General features: G+C 44.4%; 1 protein-coding gene across 2 annotated transcripts; it reads left to right on the top strand.

Annotated features, from left to right (window-relative positions):
- Positions 1-340: 340 nt before the first annotated feature.
- On the top strand, positions 341-12,507 carry sp4 (sp4 transcription factor). 2 transcript variants are annotated; one of them, XM_010873329.4, is made up of 14 exons: positions 341-931; positions 1,347-1,417; positions 1,998-2,108; positions 4,048-4,341; positions 5,453-5,583; positions 6,000-6,519; positions 6,674-6,739; positions 6,843-6,920; positions 7,783-7,869; positions 8,055-8,334; positions 8,408-8,606; positions 8,698-8,765; positions 9,753-9,884; positions 9,975-12,507. In XM_010873329.4, the coding sequence occupies exons 1-14, from the start codon at positions 925-927 to the stop codon at positions 10,256-10,258; spliced, it is 2,328 nt and encodes a 775-aa protein (XP_010871631.2). In that variant the 5' UTR covers positions 341-924; the 3' UTR covers positions 10,259-12,507. The 2 variants fall into 2 exon arrangements, with proteins under 2 accessions (XP_010871631.2, XP_010871630.2); XM_010873328.4 differs by having other exon boundaries at positions 1,995-2,108.

Genomic DNA, 12,507 nt, shown 5'->3' with positions numbered 1-12,507 from the left:
AGTATTTTACCTTTATCGTGGTGAATTTGTGGTAAAGACCAAGTGAGTATACTGAACCTGTATATTGAAGAGAAACTTGGAAAGTATGAGACTCTTGCTTATGATAAAGAGAACGGAACATTCACGCCTCCCTTCCCCTATCGCCCAACCCCCACATCACACAGTCACCGCCCTTCGCTCTGCCGCTCTCTCTACCTTGACTACCCCGCACCAGCCCAACCCGGCTAACCGGAGTGCACGCTGGGAAATTGAGTCTCTACCGCCACAACACATTTTGAAGGCGAGGCTTCGCCAAATACAACTCCCATCTCAACCCTCGCAGACCGAGTCCTACCGTCCAATCTAAATATGTGGGAGGAGCGCACCGCCCACAAAAAGCCACAGCTATCTATCTGTCTCCAGCTGCAATTCTACAATGCAAGTACACAGAATAGTCATAAAATTGTATTTTTGATAAGGGTCGTTTTTGCAGAAATATCGTTGGAAAGGCTTGTTGTACCCAGCGGCTGAAACAGCAGCGACAGAAAGAGAGGAGAGAGAGTGTGAGGGGTGTTGGTCTGATGGGTAAATGGAAGTGGGTGGGCCTACCGCGAACACACACTACCAACTTCGACCAAGATACATTTCTGCAAACAGTCGGCTTTTCCGTTAATGGAATTTACGCGCTTCGGCCTTTAAAGGGTGTTTTCGGTTTGTTTTGAGAGACATTGGGCGCGGACACTGGACTGTTTCCCGTTATAACGAGAGGTTTGATTGTTGCTCGAGCTTGGTACCGCCCTTCCTGGCGGGTGGGTGGTTTCGGTGCTAACGGGAGCGACGCCACAGCACAGCACGAGCCATTCGCGGAGAAAATAGGCCGTCCTTCCCCGGTGCTTTAGCCGGCCTTTCTCCCCTAGCCTCTCCTCTCCGGTTTATGAATGCGTTATGAGTGGTAGGTACCCTCCCCCTCTTCTTTCCGTCTCCACCCCTCTATCACTCTTTCGGTGAGCTTACAGACTGACGGATATAAATTCTAACACTATAATTTGGTTGTATTATAGTGTTTTTCTAAAAAAAGAGGCAAGATATGTTTCTATAACTGATAGATTGTTAAAATTAAGTCTGCAATTCCCACTGTCTTTGCCATTATGGTTGGGAGTTGAACCATATGTTGACACTATAGTTTACCGCTGTCACCATGTGCAGGGGAATAAAGGCAACTGTATTGCCTAATAGTTTATTTTAGTATGTATCACGATGTATGTCCGTTCACTCGTAGTGTTATAATAAAGGTGATAAATAATCATTCAGTCCTAGAGTGTTAGTCTATTCATGATTTGTTTTACCTATTGATCGGTTGTCCTCAGATCAGAAGAAGGAAGCGTCCGGATCAGAAGGAGGCAAAACAGACAAGAAAGACAAAAGTTCTGCATCACAGGTAGATTGGTCACACACACAACACAAAAAGGTGCCCAGAGAGACACACAAACACTACTTCCTAATTCTGTATAAAGGCAAATTCCAAGTACTGCAAAATCTATTTGAACTCCAGCCAAGTCTTAGTAGTGTACATTTAAAAAACTGTCAGTAGCATGTGCTCAGACTGGGTTTTTAAAGTTCTTTTTAAACAAAACTACCTGTCAGTATAGACAGTTTTAGAGGTGTGTATTAATGTGTGTGTGTGTGTAAGTGTGTGTGTGTGACATTACATATTTGCCCCCGACCTAGTTCCTTTTCTCTGAGAGAGTGTTATAGAGGGAGGAGAGAGAGGCTCTCTTCCGCTGCTCTGAGAGAACAGAGAATTGTGGCTCTCACACCCACCCACTCACTTCCCGTAATACAGCCCACTTCTACAGACTACTGGTCTCTATCTGTCTGATTGTCTCTCTGTCTGTTTGTCCGTCTATCCTTCTGTCTTTGTTTTCTGTCTGTGCAAATGTGCATTCTGTCTTCGAATCTGCACTATCTGCCTGCACGTTCTGCGCGGGTGTGTTTGTGTGCGTGTGAATGCTCAGCAGGATTCCCAGCCATCTCCATTAGCCCTGCTGGCTGCAACCTGCAGTAAGATAGGAGGTCAGGGAGGTGTGGAGGGACAGGGACAGATTCAGATGCAGGCTGGTCAAATACAGGTGAGATAAATAATTGCTCTCATATATATATATATATATATATATACATACAGTGGGGAGAACAAGTATTTGATACACTGCCGATTTTGCAGGTTTTCCCCATGTACAAAGCATGTAGAAATTTGTAATTTTTATCATAGGTACTCTTCAACTTTGAGTGACAGAATCTAAAACAAAATTCCTGAAAATCACATTGTATGATTAAGTAATGAATTTGCATTTTATTGCATGACATAATTATTTGATACATCAGAAAAGAAGAACTTAATATTTGGTACAGAAACCTTTGTTTGCAATTACAGATACCATACGTTTCCTGTAGTTCTTGACCAGGTTTGCACACACTGCAGCAGGGATTTTGGCCCACCCATACAGACCTTCTCCAGATCCTTCAGGTTTCAGGGCTGTCGCTGGGCAATACAGACTTTCAGCTTCCTCCAAAGATTTTCTATTGGGTTCAGGTCTGGAGACTGGCTAGCCCACTCCAGGGCCTTGAGATGCTTCTTACGGAGCCACTCCTTAGTTGCCCTGGCAGTGTGTTTCGGGTCATTGTCATGCTGGAAGACCCAGCCACGACCCATCTTCAATGCTCTTACTGAGGGAAGGAGGTTGTTGGCCAAGATCTCGCGATACATGGCCCCATCCATCTTCCCTTCAATATGGTGCAGTCGTTCTGTCCCCTTTGCAGAAAAGTATCCCCAAAGAATGATGTTTCCACCTCCTTGCTTCACGGTTGGGATGGTGTTCTTAGGGTTGTACTCATCCTCCTCCTTCCTCCAAACATGGCGAGTGGAGTTTAGACCAAAACGCTCTATTTTTGTCTCATCAGACCACATGACCTTCTCCCATTCCTCCTCTGGATCATCCAGATGGTCATTGGCAAACTTCAGACGGGCCTGGACATGCGCTGGCTTGAGCAGGGGGACCTTGCATGCGCTGCAGGATTTTAATCCATGACGGCATAGTGTGTTACTAATGGTTTTCTTTGAGACTGTGGTCCCAGCTCTCTTCAGGTCATTGACCAGGTCCTGCTGTGTAGTTCTGGGCTGATCCCTCACCTTCCTCATGATCATTGATGCCCCACGAGGTGAGATCTTGCATGGAGCCCCAGACTGAGGGAGATTGACCGTCATCTTGAACTTCTTCCATTTTCTAATAATTGCGCCAACAGTTGTTGCCTTCTCACCAAGCTGCTTGCCTATTGTCCTGTAGCCCATCCCAGCCTTGTGCAGGTCTACAATTTTATCCTTGGTGTCCTTACACAGCTCTCTGGTCATGGCCATTGTGGAGAGGTTGGAGTCTGTTTGAGTGTGTGGACAGGTGTCTTTTATACAGGTAATGAGTTCAAACAGGTGCAGTTAATACAGGTAATGAGTGGAAAATAGGAAGGCTTCTTAAAGAAAAACTAACAGGTCTGTGAGAGCCGGAATTCTTACTGGTTGGTAGGTGATCAAATACCTATGTCATGGATTTTTGTTTTAGATTCCGTCTCTCACAGTTGAAGTGTACCTACGATAAAAATTACAGACCTCAACATGCTTTGTAAGTGGGAAAACCTGCAAAATCGGCAGTGTATCAAGTACTTTTTCTCCTCACTGTATATGTACATGGGTGTATGTATGTATGTGTGTATATATATATGTGTATGTATGGTGTGCTTTTTATACTTTTTCATGCTGATTATAATGTGTATAATGCTATTATGTTAGTAATGTAAGTTCTGGCAAATAAAGGCACGTAGATGCTAATGTGACAAGGCATAATACCGACAGGCTTTCAGCTGCAATGTGAGGTATGTGCTTCTTGATTGAGGATGGCCAGATAGTTGTAGACTTAGTCAGGAATAAGTCTTTGATTCCTACGTCCCTACTCTAGTAAATGTTAGTGGGAATATATTTATTTGTTCATTTAATCTGTACTAGTGTGTGTTTATTTTCAGTTGCAGGGTGGCCAGATCCAGGGCCAAATTGTGGTCGACGCAGCAGGGAATCAGACGTTGGTTCAGCAGCAGTTGGAGCTTGTTCCTGCCCAGTTTACTGGCAACGGCTGGCAAATCATTACCACTGCTCCTCAGATAGCCAAGGACACTGCCAATCAACCTGTAGCCGTGACACTGGCCACTACTTCAGCCAACGACAGTACTCCGGCCGGCCGGAAGGTGAAGGCGGAGGGCGGGACTAACACTGTAGCAGCCAATCAGCAGCCTCAGCAGCAGCAGTTTCAGATCATCCAGGTATGTGTGCATGTTAGAGCTGGGCAGTATATCATATTTAAGCAATAGGGCTGGAGGGGGTATGATATATGGCAATTATATCATGGCTAAGAGCTGTTCTTAGGCACAGTGCCTTCCAGAGTTTGGGTTTTTACTTTACTTCCTGTATTTAAATGTTGTTTTACTAAATGTTATGCTATTCTGGCAATGACTACTTCTATGGTTTACTTTCTCCGGTGTTGGATTCATCATGTTCTTTGTCACTCACCAGACCCTGCCCCCTGTCACTCACCAGACCCTGCCCCCTGTCACTCACCAGACCCTGCCCACTGTCACTCACCAGACCCTGCCCACTGTCACTCACCAGACCCTGCCCACTGTCACTCACCAGACTTTGCCAACCCTTCACTCACCAAAACCTGCAAGAGCAAATAATAAGAAGTTGAAGCACAGTGACTAGGAAATTCTCCCTAGAAAGCCACAAAGCTAGGAAGAAATCTAGATAGGAGCTTGGCTCCAGCGGATGTTTAACTAGTTTTTGTGATGTAGCGTCTCTTGATTGACCTGGAGTTGGTCATGGTTGTTGGCTGGTGAATGCGTGCTCCTCCAAGCCCATAGCTGCTGGCGAGTAAATCCTGGTTGTGCAATCAGTGTCACAAGAAGTAGACATGCTTGGCAAGGCCATAAGCTCAAATTGGACCTCTCAAAACTGGGAGGGATTTAAAACACGGGGGTGAAAACAACAACATTTGATGTATCATCTAATAAGGTATCCTGGGAAACACTGACTAATGTTTTGATTCCCACCCGTCACAATAATTCAAGTTAAAATTGTTGGTCTATTTTACTGAACTTTATTTAAATAGTTAACGCCATTGGCTAGCTAGCCAGATCAACTGTCTCCTGAAAATCTCTGGAGGGTGAATGTCAGCTACACAGTGGAGGCAGTGCTGATACCAGATGGGGTGTAACAGTACAAGATTTCTCCAGTTTAGTTATTCATACAGCCATGTCACTGACCATAACTATAAGGGCTAGAAAGGTAAAACATATTAAGATGGAAGAATAAAATGTTTAATGTTTGTGTTACTCGTACATGTTTTAAACTAATGACATATCGATATCCAAACAGGTGCAGAACATGCCTTCGTCGGGGGGCGGGGTCCAGTACCAGGTAATCCCCCACTTGCAGACAGCAGACGGCCAACAGATCCACATCAGCCCCCAGACTGCAACCCTGGGGGGCCAACAGATCCACATCAGGTGTGTGGCAAGTGCAGGTTAGACAGGTAGTCTGAAGGTTAGACAGGTAGTCTGAAGGTTAGACAGGTAGTCTGAAGGTTAGACAGGTAGTCTGAAGGTTAGACAGGTAGTCTGAAGGTTAGGCTGGTTGTCTGAAATTTAGACTGGTTGTCTGAAGGAAAGACAGTAGTTTGACGGCTGGAGGTTACACAGATAATTTAGGCAATTAAAAAGTGGGAAATTAACATTTACATTTTTGTCATTTCGATTAAGATCTTATCCAGAACTGCTCACAGGAAGTGATTGCATATTGTTTGTGTACTGTTTTTTATAGCTACAATTCAAGCACCATTTTGTCAAGCACCATGCTCTACTAACTCAGCCCCATGGGAATGTTTTACATGTGTAACAAGATAGAATTATTCTCTTTTATTCAGTCCGGCCCAGGGGGGTCTACCAGAGCAGGTCCAGCTGATCCAGAACCAATCCCAGACCCAGGCCATCCTACAGCCGGCCAATCAGCAGGCCATCCTCACTGGCTCAGCCAATCAAACGTTGCAGCTTCGTCCTGCCCAGTCCTTCCCGCTGCAGATGCAGACCTTACAGGGCTCCCAGACCCAGGTCATGACGACAGTACCCATAAACATCGGCGGTATGACCCTCGCCCTGCCCGTCATGAATAATTTAACGGGGGGTGGAGCTATGCAGCTTATTCAATCAGCCGATGGCAGCTTTACTGTAGCTAACAGCAACCAGCTGGTAACGACAACGTCAGCGGCGGTATCCGGGGCAGTTACTGTCACTGGGTCATCTAGCGGTACCACGACGAGTATCGCTGGGGGCAATGGAGCGCCGTTGGACGGAACACAGCTGAGTTCTGTAGCTGGGTCAGATGGAGCAGCTGAGAGAGACATACAGAACCAACCCAGTGACCAGGACTCACAGAACACACAGATAGTATGTGTGTGTGTGTCTGTGTGTGTGTGTCTGTGTGTGTCTGTGTGTGTCTGTGTGTCTGTGTGTGTGTGTGCACGCGCTCCTGTGTATATGTATTCATTCATTGGTTGATTGAATGATTGATAAACTGATTGGTTGCATGATTGATTGACAGGTCCAAAGCCAGGCCAATGGCCAATCAGATCCGCCAGGAACCATCCAGCAGGTTATCGTAGGCCAGGTGGGTTCTACCGTGGTGTGTTTGCACTGTGGTGTGTCTCCATTTTATTGTGTTATGAAATTTTATTATTCTGTCATAATCTAACAGTTATGTCATGGTTCAGATGGGCAACCAGGTATTGCAGCAGATCCAGATTCAGCCCCAGCAGATCACACAGGCCCAGATCCACCAACAAAACCAGGTAACACACATACAGCTCCAGAAAAAATGAAGAGACCACTGCACCTTTTTCTTTCCTTTCCAAAAAAGTTGAAAAGGAAAGTTTTGAGTGAGGAACAGAATCGTTCAATTTGCAGTGGTCTCTTATTTTTAACCCTTCTGTTCCTTACTCAAAACCTTCCTTTTCAACTTTTTTGGAAAGGAAAGAATCAATTGCTGTGGTCTCTTAATTTTTTCTGGAGCTGTATTTTAAAAACTTCTTTTGAATCCCCTCCAAACATTACATGTCGAAAGGATAAACATAGTTTTTTTTATTGCAGAATTATTTTATACTTTAAAAATGTAATGAAAGCAAATGTAAATTTATGTGTGTATATTTAAGGTAATGGATATATCCACACTTCAGGGTACTGAAAGCACCATGTTCTTCATACCACCAGTCAGTCCATGACCTCTGACTCAGAGCAGTGACTCACTAGTTGATTTTCCTTGGTTTTAGACAGGCCTCAAATCTGAAGGCCACACACTGTGAGCCTGTGAGCCTGTGAGCATGGCAGAGATTCCCAAGTATCAGAACTACAAGTCTGCAACGATACCCAAAACAGTTCAGGCAAGACACTGGTATTTTCACCAGAGGTCTGCTACATGTTGAGTTCAGCCCACTTCCAAGATGAGCACCCCCCCATGGACTCCCCTGACAATAACATTTGTTTTTTTGTTGCTAGGACCTGTAGCTTCGACTTAAATAATAGAACGTTTATTAGCATTCTGATACATGGACTGAGAGACCAAGCAGTCAGTCCAGAGTAGTGAGTTCACACACACACACACACACACACACTGCAACTCTGCAGAGAGTTTTAAAATCCCTTCCTCCCCTCCAGATCCAGGGCCAGCCGCAGCAGATCCAAACCTTTCAGTTAGGACCCGGCCAGACCCTCCAGCCCATACAGGCCTTCCAGAACCAACAGGTGCCCTCTCCTCCACCACCATCTTCACAGTGTCTGTTCGGAGAAGTAACGTTAAACGCCCGGCTGGACATTTTGCAAAACAAAGGGCATCCTGTCCTCCAGTCCTAAGTCACTGTTGTGCGTGTCGCATTTGGCTACGATTGAACGTATGAATGACGAAGGAACTTTCCGTGTGGGTTCTCCAGGTTCTGATCCGGACCCCAACCCTGTCCCCGTCGGGCCAGATCACGTGGCAGACGCTGCAGATCCCAGGCGGTGTGTCTGTGCCCCAGCAACTGACTCTGGCCCCCGTGGGCGGGGGGGCCATGGGGGGGACGGGCTTCATGCACTTGGGGGGGGCTCCCCTGACGCTGAGCGCGGCCCAGATCAACCCGGGCGCTGGGGTGCAGACCGTCAGCATCGCCGGGTTGGGCACAGCCGGGGTACAGATGCAGGGGGTTCCGCTCACCATTACCGGACTACAGGGTGAGAACACGTGGCGGTCTGTGGGGGGTGGTGAGAAGAAACAAGCCATGACTCTCCTCCCTTTTGCCATCAGGTCAGCCCCAAGGCCAGGAGGGCGGGGTGAAGGTCCAGTCGTCGCCGGTGGCGGTTACCGTGGGTAGCGTGGCGGGGTCGTCGCTTAGTCCGGACCAGATGGGTTCAGTTCAGAGTTCATCGGACCAGGAAGGACCGCCAAGCAAGAGGCTACGCAGGGTGGCCTGTTCTTGTCCCAACTGTAGGGATGGAGAGGGCAGGTATGCAAACATGTATGGCCCTACTGCTCTGCACCTATCAGGTGTTACCATCAGCCATCATCATTACTCTGTGTGTGTGTGTGTGTTGCAGGAACAGTGGAGACCCGTCGAAGAAGAAACAGCATGTGTGTCACATGGAGGGTTGTGGAAAGGTCTATGGTGAGTTCAGTCTATACTGTATAAAATAGACTGTATAAAGGGAGTCATCAGACAGCACTCCTGAGACCATCAGAACAGAATCAGTTACAGGTGATGTATAATATCATCAGAACAGAATCAGTTAGAGGTGATGTATAATATCATCAGAACAGAATCAGTTAGAGGTGATGTATAATATCATCAGAACAGAATTAGTTAGAGGTGATGTATAATATCATCAGAACAGAATCAGTTAGAGGTGATGTATAATATCATCAGAACAGAATCAGTTAGAGGTGATGTATAATATTCTGTATAATATCATCAGAACAGAATCAGTTAGAGGTGATGTATAATATTCTGTATAATATCATCAGAACAGAATCAGTTAGAGGTGATGTATAATATTCTGTATAATATCATCAGAACAGAATCAGTTAGAGGTGATGTATAATATTCTGTATAATATCATCAGAACAGAATCAGTTAGAGGTGATGTATAATATTCTGTATAATATCATCAGAACAGAATCAGTTAGAGGTGATGTATAATATTCTGTATAATATCATCAGAACAGAATCAGTTAGAGGTGATGTATAATATTCTGTATAATATCATCAGAACAGAATCAGTTAGAGGTGATGTATAATATTCTGTATAATATCATCAGAACAGAATCAGTTAGAGGTGATGTATAATATTCTGTATAATGTCATCAGAACAGAATCAGTTAGAGGTGATGTATAATATTCTGTATAATGTCATCAGAACAGAATCAGTTTGAGGTGATGTATAATATTCTGTATAATGTCATCAGAACAGAATCAGTTTGAGGTGATGTATAATATTCTGTATAATGTCATCAGAACAGAATCAGTTAGAGGTGATGTATAATATTCTGTATAATGTCATCAGAACAGAATCAGTTAGAGGTGATGTATAATATTCTGTATAATGTCATCAGAACAGAATCAGTTTGAGGTGATGTATAATATTCTTTTGGCCAGGTAAGACCAGTCACCTCCGAGCTCACCTCCGCTGGCACACAGGTGAGAGACCCTTCGTCTGCAACTGGATCTTCTGTGGCAAGAGATTCACGCGGTCTGATGAACTGCAGAGGCACAGGCGAACACACACAGGTAAAGGTCCACACACATGCTTGAACACGCACAGACAGACATGTTTTACATCTGTTGTTCTAAATGTACCTGTGTGTTCCCATCCTCCAGGTGAGAAGAGGTTTGAGTGCCCTGAGTGCAGTAAACGTTTCATGCGTAGCGACCATCTCTCCAAACACATCAAAACGCACCAGAACAAGAAGGGCGGCGCTTCTCTGGCCATCATTACAACCGACGACATGGAAGATTCCAACCAGGGCTTAGGCTCCTCCCCTCGCATCGTAACTGTGGCAACTCTCTCCCAGGACTCCGCCCCAGACACGCCCACAGCTTCGTCACCCAATCAGATCGAGGGAGAAGAGGAGGACGAGGAGGAAGAGGAGGAGTTTGAGTAGTGACCACTTCCTGTCGGGGGGGGGGGGGTGGGGAGTGGGAGGTGCTTGACTCCATGGTTACACTGAGGGTTTGGAGGTCAGGTGGTCAATTGATTTTTGTTATTCTTATTTAAACAAAGGTTTTACGGACTCAAAAGAGAAGATAAATATGATGGACTGAAAAATGACATAAACAGAGGATTCTGAATCTAAACTAATGAATGAATTTAACAAACTTAAGGTATAATTAATATGTAGAATGGTGGGATTTTTTTCAGAACCAAGGCCAGAGGAGGATGTATACTATAGATATTGGGAAAATCTGAAGTCGCACTCAACCCCATATAGTGCACTTCTTTTGGCCATCGCAATCTGAGTAGTTTGATATTTAGGGAAGACAGTGCCATTTTGGATATGCTAATAAGACTAGCACAAGACCGAAGCCCAGACTTCTAATACATCGAGGAGAGACATTGGATATGTCCGACGTGGCTGGTGACATTTGAAACGCAACAATTGTATCTTTATGCACAAAGATGTTCCCCTCTAATACAGTGACGATGGTGATGAAGATGAGAGGACCAGGGACAGGTGTGTGTGTGTGTGTGTGTGTGTGTGTGTGTGCGTGTGTGTGTGTCTCTGTGTGTGTACAACTGTACCCCAGTAGTTCAGGTAAAGAAGACCAGTCTGATAAACTCTTACTGAACAAAAGAAAAGAGTTCTAGTGTAGAAAAAAGCACATATAAAAAAAGTAAAGATTTATTAATGATGCATTCCTAGAGAAACGCTCTGCATTTGAAATATTTGTTTCCTTTAAACTAACAATCTAGCTTTCTCCAACAGGCTGTTTAGTGAAAGCAATACTATAAGACAATCCTAGAAACCATGTTTACATTATGGCGAGGAGAGGGAAAGGTTTCTCTGGTATAAAAACTACCAGTTAACTCTTGTTCAAGCTAGACTTGTTAATACGACATCATATTACACAGCTGGAGAACTTCTGCCATGATGATGTCATATTTCCAAGTGAACCTTTAAAGAGTAGCTCCTCCCCCAGGGCTGGTGGGCGGGTAGGACAGGGTTAGTAAGCAGCACTAATGTCAAAACACACTGTGTCTCCTCAGATTCTCAGCACCTATTGCCTATGTCATTACCAGTTTAGAATACAGCTGCGATGTGACTCATTGTTCCTTAATAACCTTCTAAACTTTCAGTATCAATGTCTGCGATAAGAGAACATTCCAGTAATGAAATGTATTCCGGATTTACTCTGTGTATAAAAGGGTATCTCAAGTCCCATTTCACGTGATTCTTAATATTCCATTAGCGATAATAGATTTACAGTGGGATTTGACGTTGGTGCCGCTTCAGCTGCATTGGGAAGTTGGCGCCCCCTGTGTGAGAGATCTGGTACTGAAACGCCTTAGCACAAGCAGTAGTGCACACAAACACACATTGAGCTGCCCCCCTCTGCCCCCATCTTCCCCTCTGCTTTTTGTGTGATGGGCGGACGCAGGTAGAGAAAGGGGGAGCAAAGAGGGAGATAAGGGTTTGGGGGAGGGGGGATTCTATTAGTTATGTGGTTGTAATGACAAGTTTCTGGTGACGTTGCTCTTTGTTAGTGTCAGTGTTTTTTTGTTTTTTTTTACTTTTATTTCTTGGCTCTTTTTTAATTTTCTTAACCCACCAGTACGTTCTGACACAGGTGATTACTGTGTACGGCTAATTTATTTGTCCTGTTTTAATATCTGCCTTTTGCTGGAGTGTATCGTACGTACGCGTTGGTCAGAGGTGTGTGTACAGCATGTTGCGTTTTAGTGCTGTTCTGTTTTCTTATTTTATTAATCGTAAACTTCTTTTTCTATGTCCAACTGTCGTCATGACTGCGGCCCGTCATTTCTACTTCTCTCTCGCGCCATGATATGTTGAGAAAAAAAAAAAAGATTAAAGCAAAAAAAAGTGAAGAATAAAAACATTTGAAAATGAAATGGTTGATATACCAAATTTGGATGTTTTTTGGTAATATTTTATGTGACAACCAGTTTTCTTTAATATTTTCTAGTGACATCTCATTTGTAAAATGTTTTTCTAAGCTGTTTGTGGATCTCCATGACATTTGATAAGGCTTGCCTCCAAGGCTACAGGTTCTTGACTATTGATATTTTTAAATCAACTTTGTACAAACGTGTTATGTGACCGGGATTAAACAACTGAAAAGAGAACAAAAAAGACTGCCTGCATAACACTTAAAATAAAGTGATGAAATCATT

The sequence above is a fragment of the Esox lucius genome, chromosome 10 (genome assembly GCF_011004845.1).
Source record: "Esox lucius isolate fEsoLuc1 chromosome 10, fEsoLuc1.pri, whole genome shotgun sequence".
Lineage (NCBI taxonomy): Eukaryota > Metazoa > Chordata > Actinopteri > Esociformes > Esocidae > Esox > Esox lucius.
This window is presented reverse-complemented; position numbering and strand designations above follow the sequence as displayed.

What these genes read in the sequence shown, in the direction of transcription:
- sp4 (XM_010873328.4), top strand. An exon ending in ACAAAAGTTCTGCATCACAG is followed by an intron (nt 1,418 to 1,994) that starts GTAGATTGGTCA and finishes GTGAATGCTCAG; the next exon opens with CAGGATTCCCAGCCATCTCC. An exon ending in GGGTTGTGGAAAGGTCTATG is followed by an intron (nt 8,766 to 9,752) that starts GTGAGTTCAGTC and finishes TCTTTTGGCCAG; the next exon opens with GTAAGACCAGTCACCTCCGA.